This window comes from Myodes glareolus, chromosome 15, assembly GCF_982192425.1.
Source record: "Myodes glareolus chromosome 15, mMyoGla1.1, whole genome shotgun sequence".
Taxonomy (NCBI): domain Eukaryota; kingdom Metazoa; phylum Chordata; class Mammalia; order Rodentia; family Cricetidae; genus Myodes; species Myodes glareolus.
This window is the reverse complement of record NC_142040.1, coordinates 31,621,836-31,643,542: the sequence shown is the minus strand read 5'-3', so window position 1 is coordinate 31,643,542 and position 21,707 is coordinate 31,621,836. Positions and strand designations below refer to the sequence as shown.

Sequence of the window (21,707 nt, the reverse complement as noted above, 5' to 3'; positions counted from 1 at the left end):
ATTTAATGGAAGAACAGAAATGAATGAAGTAGACTCTTGCAATAATTACTTAAAAAAGAGAGAAAAAATAATATAGACGATTGGACAAAGCTATCCAACCGTTGCAATCTAGTTGACTCAATTTATGGAATACTGAACTCAGTAACACTACAGCATACATTCTGCTGAAGTGCACTTGTATTGAGCCACAAAACAAACCTCAACAATAAATACCATACACACACACACAACACCTGTAAAACTATCTAGGACATGTTGTCTACATATATAGGAGTAAACTAGAAATCAATAATGAACCATATCAGGAAAGATATTTAGAAAATGAGTAATTTCTGTTTAAAAATAAGTAACATTTAAAAACAAATGATAATGACAATGACATTAAAAATATGTGAAGTTAAATTAAAGAGAAATTTAAAATGAAAAACATCTATATTATAACAGAAAAAATCTACAATTTCATATTGAAAAGCTACAAAAATAACAAAATAATACAAAGTAAATAAAAATAGCGTTAATAAACAGAAGGGTAAAAATGGTTGTTATTGAAAATAGGCAAAAGCATTTAAGCCATGATCCTGATCTTTGAAAAGATCAATAAAATGAATAAATATTTCATTAGAATGATCAAGAAAAAGAAATAAAAGATATAAGTTAGCAGTCTAAAGAATGAAAGGAATGATGTCTTTATGTCTACAGACTTCTAAAAATAATAAAGCATAATATTATATATAATATTATGCCAATATTTGGAAAACTATAATTACAGAAACTCATTTTTTTCAATAAAAACTTTCTATAAAGAAAACTGAAATGCAATAACTTTTACAGTTAAAACCTAACATTAAAACATTTCTCCCAGCTTTATTGAGAAAATAGTCAGGAAAGAAGTGTTTCTCAACTCATGTAATGGGGTCAGGTTTATATCAATAAAGACAACAGAAGAAAAGACAAGAGACTAAAATTCCCTATGAACATGGGTTTAAATATCCTCAAAAACATTAGAAAATCAATTCCATCAACATAATTAGGATAATACATTATGATAAAGTAATATTTTTGTTCGGAGGATACTAAATAGATTTAAAATCAAAAAGCAATCAATGTATTTATTATATTAATAGTGGAAAACCCCACACAATCATATCAATAGGTTCAGAGAACCTCAATACCAATGCATAACTAAAACCCTTAGAACAGAGAGCATCCTTAACTTAATAAAGGCTCATCTGCATATATTCCTAGTTAACATTATATTTAATGGTTAAAAACTAAACATTTTTCTCTTAAGATTGGGTCAATAAAGGGGTGTCGGGCATCCTCACTTCTATGTAGCTTTGTACCACACAGAAAAAGACTAACAGTGATAAAGGTTGTGAATAAAAAGGGAAACTGCCTTGTTCAAGGTTGACAAGATGATATATGTAAAAAACAATACCAAAAACCCAGAAAAAAATTTATTAAAGCTTTATTAAAGCTAACAAATAACTGTAACTAGGTCTCAAAATATGGGATGTATAAAAAGAAATTAGTTGGGAGGCTGGAAAGATACAGTTAAGGGCTAAGGCCACTCCTACAGAGAACCTAAGCTCACTTCCTAGCACCTGTGTAGGTTGGCTCACAACTATCTGTAACTCTAGCTTCAGAGGATCTGATGTTATAGGCACCCATATTCGCATGCACATACCCACACACAGACACACACATACATAATTAAAAATAATAGAAATGAAATTGAGTTACACAATGATATTAATTTAAATTGAAAAATAAAATTTAAAATATCAATATCATTTATAATATCATTGAATAGGAGAAAATAAAAAGATGGGGATATAGCTCACTGGTAGAGTAGTTGCCTTGCATGTACAAGTACTAGATTTGATTGTATCACTGATCTGTCAGAAAAGAACAGTAATAAATATCATAAAACACGTGCAAAACCTATGCACTAAAGTAGAATGAAAGTAATCTTAAAAAGGCTAAAATAAACATACAGGTATATCTTACAGGTACTGATAAGATGTATTTAAGATATTAATTCTATACAATTGAGGTGGCAAAGTGAAAATAATTTTGAAAACTAAGTACATATTTGAAGATTTAATGTCTTGAATTTAAGTCCTGACTGAAATTCTCCTCTATCCAATACAGCATGGCTTTGGTATAAGGATAGACACATAGACCAAAAATCAGGAATAGAAATAGCCAACAAACATAACCTATTTGTTCAGCTGAAATCTAATAAAGACAATACCATAATCTAATAGGGAAAATGACGTGCTTTCAACAAATGGTGCTACAGAAGTTCAATATCTGTATGAAAAAAAGATGGCATCTCAAGCCTTCCTGTACTCCTTCTATAAAAACTAAATGAAATGGGCTACATGTTTCATTGAAAAGTGAAAACTACTCTGTTTTGCTTTTTGTTTTTGTTTTATTTCTTTGTTTTGATATTCTTGCTTTTTGGTGATAGAGATTCAGCTGAGGGCCCTGTGCATGGTCAGCATCCACTCTACCTCTGAGCTACATCCATAGTCCCTTAAAACTACCACTTCTTGTTCAGAATACAGCAACATCTACTACAACTATCTCTTGAAGAATACTGAAGAGAATGTTTACAACCTTACAACACACAATTTTAAGATAGGACATAAATGCAAATCATAAGAGTTAATAAATTAGATCTCATCAAAATTAAAATATATTACTTTAGAAAAGTAAGCAAGCTGGGCAGTGGTGGCACACATCTTTAATCACAGCACTCAGGAGGCAGAGGCAGGCAGATCTATGTGAGTTTGAGGCCAGCCTGGTCTATAAGAGCTAGTTCCAGGACAGGCTCCAAAGCTACACAGAGAAACTCAGTCTTGAAAAACAAAATAAAACAAACAAACAAACAAAAAAGAATAAACAAAACACACACTAGGAGAAAATATTCATACAGCATATTTGTGAAAGATTTCTAAGTAGAGTATATGCAGAACACCCAATTCAAGCAAATTTTTACCTGAGGTAGAAGGATCATGAGTTCAATCCAGCTTAGGCTACACAGCAATGTTCATATTAGCCTGGGCTACACAGCAAGACTTATTTAACCACAGGGTAAAAATAGCTAACATATTTGTTAGACTCTTCATAAAAGAAGATATCCAGCCTGGTGTGGTTGTTTGCGTCATTAATTTCAGCACCTGGGAGGCAGAAGCAGGTGAGTCTCTGAGTTCTAGGCCAGTCTGGTCTACATAGTGAGTTCCAGAACAGCTAGGACTACATAATAAGACCTTCCATAACAAAGCAAAATGAATGATTTCCACATGGACAAGGACTACCTTATCAAGTATTGACAAGAACAGGAGTGGCATGCATCCACTTCAGGATACAAGCATATATTTCTTTTTTTCCCTGGGTATTTGAGGGTAAAACTGGAAAGCTGAGGAATTTAAGATTTACAACGTGATGACCAGATATGCACTGTAAAACGACCACTGCCTCATTGATCTCTGTGAGTGTGGGAGACAAGTGTGTGTTCTCTTGGGAAATGTCAAGCACACAATTGTTGTGCTGAAGTTTCCTGAGATAAAACCCTTCCACATTGGAGGGACAATTCCAACAACAGGATGTTTATAGGAAGGTGAAGCAACAGGATGTACTAAGGGGAGAGAAGCACTCAGGAAAGTTCCTTAAATCAGGAAGTAAACACCCCAATAGCTTCAGAAGTCCCTGAAAATGAGCAGTCAGTCCTCCTTCCTCAAGTCCACATAAACTAAAGACTGCTGAGCCACCCTCAGATGAGCCAGGACATAAAGAAGACTTGGGCCAGTCACCTGGAAGAAGCCAAGAGTGGCCAATTATCCTGAAAAATCAGAGATTTGCCAAACTTCCTAGAAGAAAAAAAGATAACTGAGCCACTGGGAAAGGACACTGTCTAACCTATTGAGCTGCCCACAGTCTGTGCAGTGTGCTCTGGGTTCCAAATTTTTGTGAACTGTCATCCATGCTGGGTGAGGTGGTTATCTTTGAGTAATCCCTGCTCCTGTAAGTAACCCCTCACCCATATTTCTTTAAGTAGCACTGATAAAAGTGGTTCACCAAGGTGGACTTTGGTAAGGTCCAATTTGGTCTGTCCTCTGTTCCTGTGTGTAGTTATTTCGTTCACATCTCCCCAGGAATAGTGTAACACAACAATACATTCTTATTAGATGTACTATGATATAGCTACAGGATTTATCTATCACATAACTGAGTTTATACTTGGTGACAAACATCTCTCCATCTGTTACTCTCTTTCCAAGGCCCACTGTAATCAGCCACATTTTTATAAGAATTTTAGCACACACATATAAATGATGTCATATGCTATGTATGTCTGCACCTAGTTTATGTCATTATGCAAAATGTCCTTTGAATTTGTTCATGTCACAGCAAGATTTCCTTGTTTTATCTTTCTTCTTGTCCAATTTTTAAAATTAAAATATAATTACATAATTCCCCCCCCACACTTTCTTCTAACTCTTCCCATACCCCCCCACTTTCTTTCAAATCCATGGCCTCTTATTATTTATTATTGTTGTTAAACACACACACACATACAAATAAATACACAATTGTAACTTATTGAATCTGTTTAGTGCTGCTTGTATGCATATATTTTGGGGCTGACCACTTGGAATTAGATGATCATTTAGTGTACCCTATCTGTGGAAAAGATGAGTTCTCTTTCTCTTAGTAACTTTTAATTGTTTAAAGCTCTTAATCTGAGGGCGAGGCTGTAATATTAAGTTGGGAGCATCACCCCAGACCCTGGCGGTCATCCATGGAGCAACAATGGAACAAAAAGCTCCATCTTAGGCCCCTTCCCCTGGGAGGTGCGTTGGCCAGGACTCCAGCTCCCAGTCTGCCAAGCGCTGACCCCTCCCCCAGGGAGGGTCAGGCTCACTCTCACAGGCTATTTAGGCTCACACTGGAAAAGGAACACATGGTCTCTGGGATTTTCCAGGGCTCCTCTTCCCACAATGTTGTCTTGGTCCAACCGAGAGTGCTGCATTTATTAAACGTGGGCATTTTAATTTGGTGTAATCTGATCTAATTGGAGTTATTTGTGTTGGCAGAGCGGCTTTTCTTAAGACTAAACCAAACAGAGACCTTAGGTGATTTATTCCATCTACATTGGCATGTCAACAGGTGTTGTCATTGTTCAGGTCTTGGTTCAACAGCCATATTGTTCTTTTCCATTTTTAATTATGTATATGTAAATTATGTATGGGTCTGTGAATGTAGAGCAGTACCCACAGACTCAGGAAGAAGGTGTCAGATTCCGTGGAATTGGAGATACAGACAGTAGTTAGCTGCCCAATATGGGTGCTGAGATCTAAGCCTTAAAAATGAAACAAAGGGAGATAGCTCAATGGTTAAAAGTATGGACTGTTCTTGCAGAGGACCTGAATTTAGGTCTCAGGCTATTGTGGATAATTCTGTAATGAACATGAAGTGTAGTTGTATCTTTGAGATAATGACATGTACCTGCCCACACATACACACACGACACAGACGCTTTATTTGTAATAGTAAAAGACTATATACATATGTCTCAAATACCCATCTACAATTGAACAAATATCATATTAATATTATAAAATGATATTATTATAACATGCATATAAACACATGCATACCATACATATATGAAAATAAAAATTAAATTAAATTAAAAATAGGTCAGTGTTTGCCTGAGACCAGGGTTAGGGCTAATAGAATTAAACTTCAAAGAGGAATGAAGGGAATTTAACTGTAAAAGGGAATGAATTTTAGAATCAGAGAAATGTTTTCTAATTTTGTTGTAGCATTTATATGATCATTAATAATATTCATATTATATACTTAGAATTATGCATTCTGTTCTATGCAAGCTATACTCAATATTGAGTTAAAAATAAAATATAACACAGTAAAACATAAACTATAAGCTTCTCATTTTTCTGTTTTTGTATGTATATGGATGCATCTTGAAACATCTTTCAGTATGAGATCTTTCATATCATTAATTTTAAAAGAAATCTAGCAAAACAACTTACCAATGTAATTTTTTGACATGAAAACCTCTCTTACTTCAATATGAACAGAGCCTCTTGGTATCTGCACCACTTCCATATAACCTGGAATACAGAGGATTGCCAGCAATAAGCAGCTACCTAGAAAATGAGTGCTTAGCGTCATTTAATATTAACAATGGTTTTTATTCTTTCATTTCTTCTTTGACTTTGCACTTCATAATTGCAAAAGAAGAACAAATTTCTAGTGAGTCTATGAAGAAAAAAATGTTTAATTGGGGGGTGGGAGGGAGATTAAGATAGAGTATAACTACATAGCCCTTGGTTGGTCTGGAACTATGTAGACCAGGCTAGCTATGGACTCATAGAGATCTGCCTGCATTTCTCTAATTTTATTTTAAAATCATCTCGAGATATTTTACAGCCTCAACATGTGCTGTAATTGTTCTGTATTTCTTTTTTCAACATGTTCTTCTCGCACCAGTGCTCTCTGGGTTATCATGGTTTAAATAAACATGGCGAGTTGGAAGTGGTAAGTGTCATCTATAATCATAGCTACCCAATGAGGCTGTGAGAATAGGATCACTTGTGCCTGGGCATTCAGAATCAGAGAGAGTAATTTAAGTGAGAGGGCTGGAAGTGTGTCTCAGGGGCAGAACATTTGCCTAGCATGGACAAAAGCTTATTTTCAGTCCTCAACAAACCCTCCTCACAGAAAGGCTAACTGAAGTAAAAAGAACATTCTTTAAACATCTTCATGAAGCTATATTTAAAATGTAAGAGACTGAAAGGACCACTGTCTGGGGAGAGGATACTGCTGGCCCACATCAAGGAAGTTTTCAGCAGGTAGGAAAGGGAAAGCAAGAGTCTTTACTACCTCAGTTCACCAGAGGAAGAGTTCTCTCCATACTCACCTCCTCTGGGCAATGAGTCATTGAAGAACCCTTCAATGGCATCACAGGTGCTTCCATCCCCACCACAGACTCGGCACCTGTCTTCCCTAGCATCAGATCCCAAAATATTATCACAACCTACATGCTGAAAATAGAGAATATTCAGTGTGTCAAAAGGGGAAATTTTTGGAATTATAACTAATAAATACATATAACTTAATTATCTACTTGTATTTCCAGTAATGGAAATCAAATAGGAAATACTTTCCTATTTAATGTCATTCTCTAGTAAGTACAGCTAACATTTCTAAATACCTAAACAAAAAAGAAAATTGACTACCTAGAAACATGACGGTTTCTAACCTAGATCTCTCTTTGATTGATACCATGTTCTAATCCTTTAAAATATAATTTATTAGTAATGGACTAACTCTTTCTTTCAACCCCAGTCTAGAAATTCAAGAACTAGAAAAGATGATTCATGGATCTCTGTAGAGACTTAACAGAGAGGACCCCATGAGCTTATCCACTGCAGGGATATAACAGAGAGAGTTACATGAACTCATCCTCTGCAGGGATGTAAGAGAGGGTTCCAATGAGCCCTACTGTCTGCCATTCCTAAACCATGGCCTCTTTCATGCAATTGTTAGTGCTAGATGCTAATTATGAAGTTCATACTTGAGTAAGATTTTTTAAAAAGAAATATCTGTTTCTTGTTTGGGAATCAAATTGTCATAAACAAAAGGAGACATAAGCATGTAATTTAAGAAGCTAAAATTTCACCTTTAAATTTTGTATTTAATTATAAAAATAAGGACTTTTAACATATATATGACATACATTCTGGTGCCTTAATTTGTACATACGCAATTTAGCCATTGGCACTAAAAACAATTTTAAAATAAAATTATAAGTATATCTGTTATATAAAAACTGTTATAAAAAGTATTTAACTTTAAGATGATAAAGTACCTATACAAATATACATAAGTAAATACAAATCTCTCTTTTTTTCTTTACACGCACATACAAACATTTACACACAAATGCATGCAGACATACACATTCATACACATGCATACGCGTTAACTGGGTCATCAGATCTAGAGACAATTTATCCAAAGGGACTGGGAAATTATGAAGTTAAGCAAAACACTGTTTTTATCTCTTCTTTCTCAGTTTGCATCACTTAGTAATGTGCTTCTCTTCAGAGTAAAACAAGCAAAACAAGTTTTGTGGCTTTTCTTATTATGATAAGATCCATGGATTTGATCTGACCCTTTCCAAGTCATCTGGCTAATGCTAAAGTAACTGCTTTAATAAGACTGACTGTGTAATGAAAACCATCATAATGCTTCAAAAGGAGATAAAGGAGGTGGAACATAGCTATTTCACACTTTCCGAAAAAAATTATACTATGAAATATATAAAGTCTTCAAGTATGAACATATGGTAGCCACATGAAGAAGAGTTGAATTCTTATTCCCTCTCTTTTCTATTACCTTTTTTTTTATAAACAGAAGGGGAAGATAATGTAAATTAAAGATCAAAAAATGAATACCATTGGCATTATTATAAATGCAATTAAAATTCCAGAAAAAAAATCACCTTTTACATGGTTCTGCAATATGTGAATGGGCCATTCTGCCTATGTGTGTGTGCGCGCGTGCACACGTGCGCTGTATTGTTGTTATTCATTGGAATTGAATTTATTTAAAATGTAGCTTTAAAAAATTGAACAAATATCCAGGCGATGGTGGCACACACCTTTAATCCCAGCACTTGAAGAGAGAGACAGGTAGATCTCTGTGAATTTGAGGCCAGCCTGGTCTACAAAGTGAGTTCCAGAACAGTCAGGGCAACTTTGTCTCAAACAAAACAAAATTTAAAAAAAAAAAATTGAACATAAAGCCCAAGATAAGCTACTATTTGAGGAAAAAACAAAGTTTTTAAAGATGCCAACAAAGGGAAGTCAAATCTGAGTCACCTTGCATTCTCCATTGATACAGATATCCAGTGAGTCAGCATTGCACTGGGTTCCATCTATAACGGCAGGGGCCCGCTCAGTGTAGAAATTGTAGCCTTCAGCCAGGCAGTTTAATGCACAAGGTTTGACCCCACCTAGACAAACAAAACATAAGTGAAAAAAGTGGAGCGGTTCTCCTAAGAAAGAGTGATGTAATGACATTCTTATCAAATCTACATTTCATGTATATACTGGCCCAGAGTGTATACTTTAGTGTATAGACTTTTCAAAAACCTTTGCATTGTTTTCCTTGTATACACAACATAAAGGAGTACCTGCTGAGTAGCCTTGTGCTTTAAGCCTTTCAAGAGAACCCACTATATATTACAATAAGTCTTAGGTCAAGTGAATCACAGTGAAAGTCACTGAATTTTTTTTAAGTGTGAAAAGGAAAGTGTTTAAAAAAAAAGAGCTAAGGAAATAAAATTTTAGGAGATATGAACAATAACTTTTAGAACTAATAAGAATTCTGTTATATATTCTGCCAAATCCCATACAAAAACTCTGCTGTCAATCAACCAGGGATACACGTTATTAAAACAAAAGTAAATCTGTACATGTCTTAAAAAAATAGTACTCAATGGGGCTGGAGAATAGAGATTTGAGGTCAGCAAAACAGTGATAAAATTAACAATGGCATTACATTTATGCAATTTTATTAGATTAATAAAAGAATATAATGTGAAATATTGTATTTTAGTAATTGAAATGATATATAGTATGCTTTGTGAAAAACATAATAATGGCGATTTTAGCAACTTAGAAATGTGTGTGTGCACGTATGTGTATGGGGCACATGTGCCACAGTGTGTTTGAGTGTAGTTGTCAGAGGACAATTTATGAAAGTCATTTCTCTCTTTTTACCATCTGGGTCCCAGGGATCAAACTCAGGTCATCTGGCTTGGCAACTGAGCTATCTTGATGACCTAGACATATTTATTTTTATGGTTAATGTGGAAAAATAAACAAAAATCAGCAATCATTGTATCATGATTTTATAATATATTGAAAAAAGATATAAATGTGGTTTTACTGGAATGGAAATAGCACATGTAAAAACGTAAAAACTGTATAAATAAGTGATTAGTGATTAAGGTTATGAGTTAAAATATTTTTATAGCTTTATTTCACAATGTTTAAAACACTGGTTTTATTCTAGTTAGGCTGACAATTTTTTTTTTTGAAGTAAAGACCATTGCTTCTAACAAAGAAAATAAAGCACACAATTAGAATTATATTCCTGGGTTTCAATATTCTTAGAAAAACGGTTTCCAAAGGGTGAAAATAATTAAAAGAAGAAAGCAAAAGTGCATGATAGGGTCAATGATAAATTAAAGCACATTCCACTAACAAGATCACTGCTCTATGATAAGGATGCACCAATGTTGTTAGATTTTTTTTTTTTAAAGTCAAGATGAAAGCACAGATTCTCTTCAATTTAAATGCTTCTGGTTTTTTTTAGAGGCTACCAAACTGCTCTCTACACTATGGTTGGTACCTGAAGATGGTGAAGCAGAAGCAGCCTCTGTGTGGCACAATGGATGAGAAGAGTCAGGGGGAAAAAATAGATAATCTCTGTCTCCAAGATGGAATAATTGGAAGACTACTGAAAATCACAAAGGGAGGATAAGTCAGCTGAAAGTGAGGATAAACAGATGGGCAGTGTGGTGGTGGGGGCGAGGACTAGCAAACCACCCTATCCTAAGTAGGAGAAGCAGAAAACAGAAGCCTCAACCCAAAGAGGTCTGTGTTCTTATCTATTAGTCACATTGGAGCTCATTCACTGAAATAGTAACTAAATAAATCAGAGATACCCAAACAGATAGGCAAATTACAACACAGAAACAGAAGAAACATGAGCAAGTATGACATGACACCTCTAAGAGATCACAAACGTTTGTCTACTAAATCTAAAGGTACTGAAATATAGAAATGCCAGTCCAAAAAAAAAGTCGAAACTACTTCTAAAAGTAATAAATGACTTCAAGAAAACAAGCAAGCAGATGAGTAAAGAAAATAATTCAGGACGTAAGATAAGAATGATAGAAGTATAGAGGGAAATTTGCAACATGGATGAGAAACACAGAAAGGAAACTGAGATTCTGAAAAAAAAAAGTCAGACAAATGTTGGAAATGAAAAACTCATTGACCAAGTAACACAGTGGAAAGCATCACCAATAGACTAGATAAAGAGAAGAAAGGATCTTAGAGATGGACAGCAAGGCTAAGGCAATGCAATAATGCAAGAGAGAGAGAGAGAGAGAGAGGTCTATTGCATCTGAAAACTGTGGCACATAATTAAGGGACCAAACCAAGAATGGAAGTGGTCAAGGAGCCAAGATAAAAAGCTTAAGTCATAGAAAAGTCTGATCAATGAAGTTATATCGGAAATTTTCTCATATCTGGGGAAAGAAATGTTTCCTTGGAACACTAAATATGCATGACTAAGGAAGAGTCCTTCTACAACACAATATAGTCAAGATGCTAAAACTATTAAATAAAACCATTAAAAACTATAAGAAAGAAGTGCCAACTCAATCACAAAAGCAAAAGCTTCTAAATAAAAATATCAGACATCTCAACAGAAAACCTTAAGCCAGAAAAATTTAAAGGTCTGATATTAATCATCAACCGAAATTACTTATTCTAGCAAGGTATCTTATAAAACCAACTTGGAAATTAATTTATTTCAATAAGAAAAAAATTAAGCAATTTACCATCAAGTCAACTTTGCAGAAAATACCCGAAGAAACATGATGCTCAGAGGAGGAAAAAAGACTGCAGATAGAACAGGAAGGGTTGAATGGGGAAGGAGATGGAGGGGCAGGGTAGAAGAATAAGCATGGATGGTGTGGGAGAATTGTCTGTATTCTGTCAATCATATTTTAATAAAACGCTGATTGGCCAGGCAGGCAGTATAGGTGGGAAAGCCAGACAGGAAGTTGGGGTGGAGCAAAGAGCCTGGGAGTATTCTGGAAAGCAGGAAGCTCCCTCAGCCATTCCTGTGCAGACCACTGAAGAGGCAGGATGTAACCTGCCCAGCTGAGAAAGGTACTGAGCCCTGTGGCTAACATAGATAAAGATAATGGGGTAACATAAATTATAAGAGCTAATAAGTAGCCTGACCTAATGGGCCAATCAGTTTATAATCTTATGGAATCCTGTGTGTGATTTTTTTCTTTGGGATTTGCCGGCTGTGGGGTACTGGACGGGACAGAAACCCCAACAAGCAGGCCCCGTCATGTTACACATGAAGAGAGATGACTAGCATTAATTACTTTTCAAAATGCCATTTGGACGTGTACTACTAAAAACCTTCCTGAGATACATACATATTCATATATACGAGAAATTTAAAGGAGTTACACTATAATGAGAAGACAGTGTCTCCCCAGACACCAAAAGTTATCAAATGAAAAGCCCAGTGCTAGGTATGGGTTACTTACATTTTAGTTGTTAGTCAATGGTGTCCCATAGACCCTCTAGAAAGCATTATAGGCTATTGCTATTGCTTTTGGTTACCCTATAAAATTTGATGGCAATATTCTATTGCTGAAAACATCACAGGGCAGGAAGAAATCAAACCAGTACTGACCTGAAGGCTTCATTTCTATTGACCTTTTTTCATGTTAGAAAGTGTTATGCATGCTACCAGGGAAGAAAAAAAAAAGAAACTCTTTCCTAAGTATGATCCCTGCAAGCTACAATAAGGACTGGCCTGACAAGATATACTTGCTGATGCAATATGAATATTATGAGAGTAATCAAACTATTTTCTGAGTGGACTTAAAACCTGAAGCACAAGATGGAACTGATGCCGGGAACTGTTAACTGGGCCCCAAGTCTGTGAGCTAGGCCAGAAGTCCTAGGGGAGAACCTAGCATTATTGTTTAGTTAAATGGATTCCCTAATAAACTGCCCTGTATGCTCTTACCTTCACACTCATAGATTACTGTCTCTCAACCCTCATCAGACAAGCTTTCTTTTTTGCTTCAGTAGATAGTGATCAATACTGAGATCCACAATTTGTTAAAGTGTGAAAACTAAAAGACTGTGGAGCACTCATATCCATGTTACACACTCCCAAAAAAGCTTGGGGGTCATTTTGGAAGAGGAAGTGGAAAGATTTTGAGCTAGAGTTAGTGGGTATCTGCAGCAAAAACATTTGCTGTATAATGACTGCAGGTTAACATAAACACACAGCAGCTGTGACTGCTTGCATAGGACCTGCTCATGATCAAGCCAGCATGGGTTTGGGAGGGCCTCTTGATGTTCTACCCCATCTGTGGTAGACCTATTGACAACTGGTGGCGGATGAAGAAGGGAAAGTCCGTTTTCTTCAGGTAGGCAGCCACTGAGAGAATATTCACGTTCCAGTGGATGGTCCCACATCCACATGCATACAGACACCACTAAGCTGGCCCAGTGGGTTAAAAAAAGGAGCAAGAAAAAAGCACATGAAGTTGGGAGGGAAAAATAGTGGTATAGCTAATAGAAAGGAAATTGTAGAGGAGGGAAATGGGGGTGGACTTTATCAAAATGTATTGCATATATGTATTGTGAAATTCTCAAACAATAAAAAAAAGAACTCAGGAATAGTGGTGCATGCCTTTATTCCTGGCACTCAGGAGGCAGGTGCAGATGGATCTTTTGAGTTCAAGATTGGCCTTGTATAGAGTAAGTTCCTGGACAGCCATGGTTACACAGGAAAACCCTGTCTCAAAAAGATAAACTAAAATAAAAAATAAACACATCTTACTGGCAAAGAAACAAACAGTCAAACAATCAAGAAATTGGAAGCACAAGCAAGAGTGGCTATATTTGCACCTGATAAAGTACACTAAAAACTTTGCAAAGATCACTACCTATCTTCTTTAAGAGAAACAAGACACCAAGTTGCTGTAAAAATCATAATCATATAGGCACCAAACACTGATGTGCCCAAATTTTATAATGTACTCAATTTCATAAACTTTACACTAAAGGTACAGTTAAGTCTAAATTTAGTAATAATTAAGTAACTTATCAATAAATCAACCAGATAACCCAAAAATTCAACAAAAAACTTGATAGTTAAATTGATCAAATGGACTTAACAAATATGTACAGAATATTGTACCTAAACTTCTTCTATTAGATCACACTTTAGGTAATAAAAGAAAACAAACAAAACCATATAATTTCTTGCATTTTATCAGATCATAGTAGAATGAGACTAAATGTTACTATCAGAAGAAATTATAGCCAATATACGTGTGCACAAAATGAACAGTGAGTCATTTGATATCAGAAGAAATTATAGTCAACATACAGATACATAGAGTGAACAGTGAGTCATTTGAGAGAACCAAGATGTACATCAAAAAGTTTGTAGGATAAAAGGCAAAATGAAAGCACAATGTATAACAAGCTTTGGAACACACACAAAAAAGACAATTCTAAGAGGAAGGCTTTTTATTGCTTTTTCTTTTTCTTTCTTTCTTTTTCTTTGTATTTTTTTTATTTTTCAAGGCAGGTTTTCTCTGTAGCTTTAGTGCCTGCCCTGGAACTCACTCTGTAGACCATGCTGGCTTCGAACTCACAGAGGCCTGCCTCTGCCTCCAGAGTGCTGTGATTAAAGGTGTGCACCACTGCCATCTAAACATAATAAAAGCTATTTACAGCAAGCTGACAGCTAACATCAAACTGAATGGAGAGAAACTCGAAGCCATTCCATTGAAATTAGGAACACGACAAAGCTGTCCACTCTCCCCATACCTCTGCAATATAGTGCTTGAAGTTCTAGCAATAGCAATACGACAACATAAGGGGATAAAGGGGATTCAAATTTGAAAGGAAGAAGTTAAACTCTCGTTATTTGCAGATGATATGATAGTATACATGAGCGACCCCCAAAACTCTACCAAAGAACTCCTACAGCTGATAAACACCTTTAGTAATGTGGCAGGGTACAACATCAACTCCAAAAAATCAGTCGCCCTCCTATACACAAAGGATAAAGAAGCAGGGAGGGAAATCAGAGAAACTTCACCTTTCACGATAGCCACAAATAGCATAAAATATCTTGGGATAACTCTGACCAAGGAAGTGAAAGACCTATTTGACAAGAACTTTAAGGTTTTGAAGAAAGAAATTGAAGAGGATACCAGAAAATGGAAAGATCTCCCCTGCTCTTGGATTGGTAGGATCAACATAGTAAAAATGACAATTCTACCAAAAGCAATCTATAGATTCAATGCAATCCCCATCAAAATCCCATCAAACTTCTTCACAGACCTTGAGAGAATAATAATCAATTTTATATGGAAAAACAAAAAACCCAGAATAGCCAAAACAATCTTATATAATAAAGGATCGTCTGGAGGTATAACCATCCCTGACTTCAAACTCTATTACAGAGCTACAGTATTGAAAACAGCTTGGTACTGGCATAAGAACAGAGAAGTCGACCTATGGAATCGAATAGAAGACCCAGATATTAACCCACAAACCTATGAACACTTGATTTTCGACAAGGGAGCTAAAGGTATGCATTGGAAGAAGGAAAGCATCTTTAACAAATGGTGCTGGCATAACTGGATATCAACCTGTAGAAGAATGAAAAGTAGATCCATATCTATCACCATGCACAAAACTTAAGTCCAAATGGATTAAAGACCTCAACATTAATCTGACCACTTTGAACCAGATAGAAGAGAAAGTGGGAAGTAGTCTACAAGACATGGGCACAGGAGACGACTTCCTAGAGAGAATCCCAGTAGCACAGACAATAAGAGAATCAATGAATAAATGGGACCTTCTGAAACTGAGAAGCTTCTGTAAAGCAAAGGACACTGTCAGTAAGACAAAAAGGCTACCTTTGAACTGGGAGAAGATCTTCACCAACCCCTCATCAGACAAAGGCCTGATCTCCAAAATATACAAAGAACTCAAGAAACTAGACACTAAAACTCTAATTAACCCAATTAAAAAATGGGGCGCTGATCTGAACAGAGAATTCTCAACAGAAGAACTTCGAATGGCCAAAAGACACTTAAGGACATGCTCAATATCCTTAGCGATCAGGGAAATGCAAATCAAAACAACTATGAGATACCATTTTACACCGGTCAGATTAGCTAAAGTCAAAAACACCAATGATAGCCTATGCTGGAGAGGATGTGGAGAGAGGGGAACTCTCATCCATTCTTGGTGGGAATGCAAACTTGTGCAGCCACTGTGGAAATCAGTGTGGCGGTTTCTCAGGAAACTGGGAGTCAACCTCCCTCAAGACCCAGCAATTCCACTCTTGGGAATATACCCAAGAGATTCCCTAACATAGTACAAAAGCATTTGTTCAACTATGTTCATAGCAGCATTATTTGTAATAGTCAGAACCTGGAAACAACCTAGGTGCCCCTCAATAGAAGAATGGTTAAAAAAAGGTGTGGAACATATACACATTAGAGTTTTACTCAGCGGTAAAAAACAATGACATCTTGAATTTCGCATGCAAATGGATGGAAATAGAAAACGCTTTACTGAGTGAGGTAACCCAGACCCCAAAAGAGGAATATGGTATGTACTCACTCATAAGTGGATTCTAGCCATAATTAAAAGTCTTTGAGCCTATTATTCGTGATCCTAGAGAAGCTAAATAAGAAGGTGAACCTGAAGAAAATCATGTAGTTATCCTCCTGGAGATTGGAAGTAGACAAGAGTGCCAGGCAACCTTGGGTGCATGGGGGGGGGTGGGGGGGTTGTTGGAAGGGGAGAGGGTTAGAGAGAAGGGAGTAGGGGAGGAATGGGGAAAGCTCGGGGGATTGGGATGGGGGGAGGGAGGAAGGATGGATATGGGAGCAGGGAAGTATATATCTCAACTAAGGGAGTCATTTTAGGATTTACAAGAGACTTGATTCTAGAGGGGATCCCAGGTCCAAGGAGAGATCCCCAGATTATTCTCTGAACAGAGGAGAGGGTGCCTGAACCGGCCTTGGCCCAAAACCATACTGATGAACATTTTGCATATTACCATAGAACCTTCATCTGGCGATGGATGGAGATAGAGACAGAGACTCACATTGGAACACTGGACTTAACTCCCTAGGTCCAAACGAGAAGCAGAAGGAAAGAGAACGTGAGCAAGGAAGGCAAGACCAGAGGGAACCTTCACCCGTTGATGGATGGAGATTGAGGCAGAGACCCACATTGGAGCACTGGACTGAGCCCCCAAGGTCTAAATAAGGAGCAGAAGGAGGGAGAACATGAACAAGAAAGGCAGGACCGTGATATAGACGAGAGACCCATGAAAAAAACTCAGGACTGCGAGGGGTGCGGTCACCCACTGATACAAGGGGACTGATCTAATGAGAGTTCACCAAGGCCAGTTGGACTGGGACTGAACGAGCAAGTGATCCAACCAGATTCTCTGAATGTGGCCGGATTCTCTGAATGTGGCTGGCACGGGGACTTTCTGAGAAGCCATTGACAATGGCACTGGGACTTGTTTCCTCTGCATATACTGGATTTTTGGGATCCAGTCTGTTTGGATGCTCACCTTCCTGGACCTGGAGGGAGGGGGTAGGAACTTGAACTTCCCACAGGGCAGGAAACCCTGACTGCTCTGGGGGATGGAGAGGGAGGAGGAGAGGGAGTGGGGGGAGTGGGAGGGTGTTGGGAGGAGGGGCGGAAATGGAAACTTTTATAAATTAATAAACTTTTATAAAAAAAGTCTACAGAATTTATGAGAGACCATCAAAAACTGTGAAACTCTTGAAATAAGAGAGAAGAAAGGAGGAACAAAGTATATTTAAAGAAATAATGGTCCCAAACTCCCCAAGTCTGAAGAAAAAAAGTGGACATTCAGGTATGATACGTGAAGTTCTCCAACAAGGTTCAACCGAAGATTTCACAGAGATAAATTATTATTGGGCTTTGGATTTAGCTCAGTGATAGTGTGCTTGCCTAGTATATGTTAGGTACTGAATGAAATCCCTGGTACCACAAAAACAAAAAGGCTACCAAAAATCAAAGAAAAAAGTGCTGAAAGAGAAGGTTTTATAACATACAAGGGAACTCCATAGGTCTTTCTATGCATTCCTATGAACAAGTATGTTAGAGCAAGGTGATAAATCCAGAGTGTTGAAAGGAAAACACTGCTAGCCATGCATATTTTAGCTGATAATTTCTTCTTCAGAAATGTAAGCGTGATGAAGACTTTACAAGGTGTATAAAAACTGAGGGACTTCATAATCACAAGAGGAATCATAGGGAAAAAAATGCCAAAGGTAGTCAAAATGAAATATATTAGAGATCCTAATTAGTAACATCAAAGTATAAAAATTACAGTTAAAGGTAAGTATTCTATTGAATTCAGAATAACATTAATACCACTATGGCAGCATGTAACCACCCATAATTCTGGCATAATGCAGGCAAAAATATTTAAACCATCTAAAACTATTATTTGTTAATAGATATAGTGGTGGCTAAGCAATCTCTGTTGTTTACTTTGCTGGATTAGAATCATCACGGAAGTATGCCTCTTGAGTTATCTATGAGAGTGTTTCTGAAAACATTTAACTGAGCAGGGCAGGCCCAAACTCAATATGAACAGCATCATCAAATGAGTCAACGTACCAGACAAAAGAAATGGAGAAAGCCAGCTGAGCATGAACATTCATTTCTCCTGTGGGGTTTGAATAAGAATGGCCCCAAAGGCTCATATATTTAATTGCTTAGTCACCAGGAAGTGGATGTGGCCTTGTTGAAGGAAGTGTGTCATTGTGGGTGAGTTTTGAGGTTTCAAAAGGCCACGCCAGACCCAGTCTCTCTCTGCCTATGGGACAGGATGTAACTCAGTTACTGCTCCAGCACCTGTCTGCCATGTTCCCCACCATGATGATAATGGACTAAACCTCTGAAACTGTGAGCAAGCCTCCATTTAAATGCTTTCTTTTATAAAAGTCACCTTGGTCATGGTGTCTCCTGACAACAACAGAACACTGACTAACACATCTCTCTACTGCCTAAGAACAAAATGTGGCCAGATGCCACATGATCCTGCCAACAGGCTTTCCTCAAACTGTGAACTAAAATAAATTCTTGCCTTATGGAGTATTTTGTCACAGCAACAAGAAAACTTACACAAGCACACACACAAACAGACATACACATACACATAAAATGTGTAAATGTTGTAAAATGTGGCATTACAAACCGAAGTCAAGGGAGTTAGTGTATAAATTCTCTATGCGATCAAATTTAGATTATTGTCAACTTAAAATACATCACTATAACAATAAAATATTTCATGTAATCCTTGTGGAAACCCACAAAGCAAAACTTTAGTAAATATACAGAAGAGAAATGCAAATGGGATTAAAAGAATCTATAAAACAGTCAAAATAACTGACAAATGGTAATAGAAAGTCTTTGTTATAAACATTTATTTTAATTTTAAAGGCGCTTAAATTCATTAATTAAAAGATGCAGGGGATACTGAATGCATTTAAGAAAAATTTACAAAGACTCAAGTCTATATACTGTGTACATATAAGCCACTTCAGATTTAGAAACACATAAACTGTAAGAGAAAACATGGAAAAATTCCATACAAGTAGAAATTAAAAGACAGCAGTAGGAACCATATCAGAAAAGAAAGGACACTGAGTGAGAAAAGGAAAGTAGAAAAGACAGAGATTATAAAACAATACAGTAGTTAATTAAGCAATTGCAAATTACATTTGCAAATACATATATATTCATCACTGGAGTACCAATACACATAAAACAAATGTCAACAGATCTAAAAGGAGAAATATACATTGATACAAGAAAAGGGAATTTTGATATTCCACTTTTAACAATGGGTAAATCATCTAGACAGGAAAGCAATGCAGAAATGTTGGAGTTTAGCTTATTATAGACAAAACAGACACAGCACACTTCATTCAAATATATTAAAAGGAATTTTTGAAGTGTGTGCAAAATATTCTTTAGAGTACAAAATAGGTTAGAATACAAAAAAATCAATAAATTTAATACTAGAATAACATCTAGCATCCTTTTCTGGCAACCATGATTAAGTAGGACTTAAGCCAGGGAAAAAAGTATGGTCCAAGATATACAAGTCAATAAATCTATCACATCACTATTAAAAAACAAAGGACAGAAACCTCAAATGATCATCTAAATCCAACAGAAAAAGTTGTCAAAATGCAACCAACTTTTCAATATGAAAATTCTCAATTAGTTAGGAACAGAAGGAAAACATTTTAACACATTAAAGGCCATCCTGATAAATTCATAGCTAACATAATCCACAACTGAGAAAAATTAAAGGCCTTCCCTCTAACTGATGGAGGAAAAGAGGAGCCCATTCTCATCACCTCACATGCACACAGTCCTAGAACTACAAGCCTAGAAAGAAAAGGAGGCAAAAGGTATCCTAAAATGTACAGTAAGAAAACTGATTGCTCTCACTGTGATTAGAGAACCCTAGACTCTGCACAAAAATCCTATTAGAGATAAATAGTAAGCAAAAAAAAAAAAAAAAAACAAAGAAAACAAAAACCCAACAACCCAGAAAAAGCATTCCCAGAATTCATACAGAATCAGAAAAGACAATGAATAGCCACAGAAATCTTGAGTAAAAATAAATCTGGGAGAATCATACTTCCTGATTTCACACTGTATTTCAGAACTGAAGAAATCAGAATCGAGTGGTGATTTCTAAAACAGGCAATACAACGATAAAACACAATAGAAGTCTGTGAAATAAACCCATGCATACAAAGCAAGTGATCTTCAATACATTTGTCAAGAATGCATAAGGATAATCTCTTAAATAAGTTGTGGTAAAAAAAAATCAGAAATTCCTGTGGAAAAAACTGAAATCATTGCCTTATCAGATACCACACACAGAATTCCCAAAATGGATTAAAGACTTACAGAGGAGAGCCAAAGCTATAAAGCAACCAGAAGAGAACAAGAATAACATTCCATGACACTGGCTTTGGCCATGGATTTTTGTAAATGACACCTATAGCATAAGCATAGATGCCAGAATAAACAATTGGGGCTATATAAAAGTAAAACACTTTTTAAAACTGAGAAAGTAATCCCCCAAATGAAAAGGTAATCTGTGCAATTCTAAAATGTATATGCAAGACATGTATGCAATAAGGGTCAATACCCAGAATTTATAAGGAACAAGGAAAATTTAGCAAAAACAAGAAATAACCTGGTTGAAAATTGGTTTCAATTAAATAAAATAGACACTTTTCCCTCAAGAATAAATTTCCCAAGTACCCAGAGGTACTTGAGAAAGTGTGAGGTTTTTTTTTTTCACTAAGCACTAGAAAACACTTGCCAAAACCAAGTTTTTACCTCACAACGACAAGAAACCTATTAGTTAAAAGTCACAGAATAGGAGGTGGTGGCAAGAATTTTGAGAAAAGGGAGTCTTTCCACATCATTGCCAGGAGCGCAAGTTGGTAGTGGCATAACGGAAAACATTATAGAGGTTCTTCAAAGATTCAAGGCAACACTGCATTACATCCTAGCAATTTGGCTTTTGGGTAAATCTCCAAAAAAAGTAATTGCTATCTCAAAGCTTCTACTACATTCTCATTTTAACTGCTGTATTATTTCACAAAAGCCATAATATAAAGAGAACCCTAGTGTCTCTCAACAGGTGAATAGATACAGAAATGGTGAGATATACAAACAGACACAATATATTTTAGACATGAACATGTATAG

At 36.3% G+C, this 21,707-nt stretch overlaps 1 protein-coding gene across 5 annotated transcripts in view; it reads right to left on the bottom strand.

Annotated features, from left to right (window-relative positions):
* Adamts6 (ADAM metallopeptidase with thrombospondin type 1 motif 6) overlaps window positions 1–21,707 on the bottom strand; it is a 211,614-nt gene that overhangs the window by 61,174 nt on the left and 128,733 nt on the right. For all 5 annotated transcript variants that reach the window (XR_015734982.1, XM_087896876.1, XM_048442950.3 and 2 more), the window contains 3 exons: window positions 8,925–9,058; window positions 6,959–7,082; window positions 6,069–6,149 (listed from right to left, as the gene is read on the bottom strand). Coding sequence is in view for 4 of the 5 variants with exons in the window: in XM_087896876.1 (XP_087753002.1) it covers window positions 6,069–6,149; window positions 6,959–7,082; window positions 8,925–9,058 (339 nt within the window). In the remaining variant the exon portion in view is untranslated. The remainder of the gene's footprint in view (window positions 1–6,068; window positions 6,150–6,958; window positions 7,083–8,924; window positions 9,059–21,707) is intronic.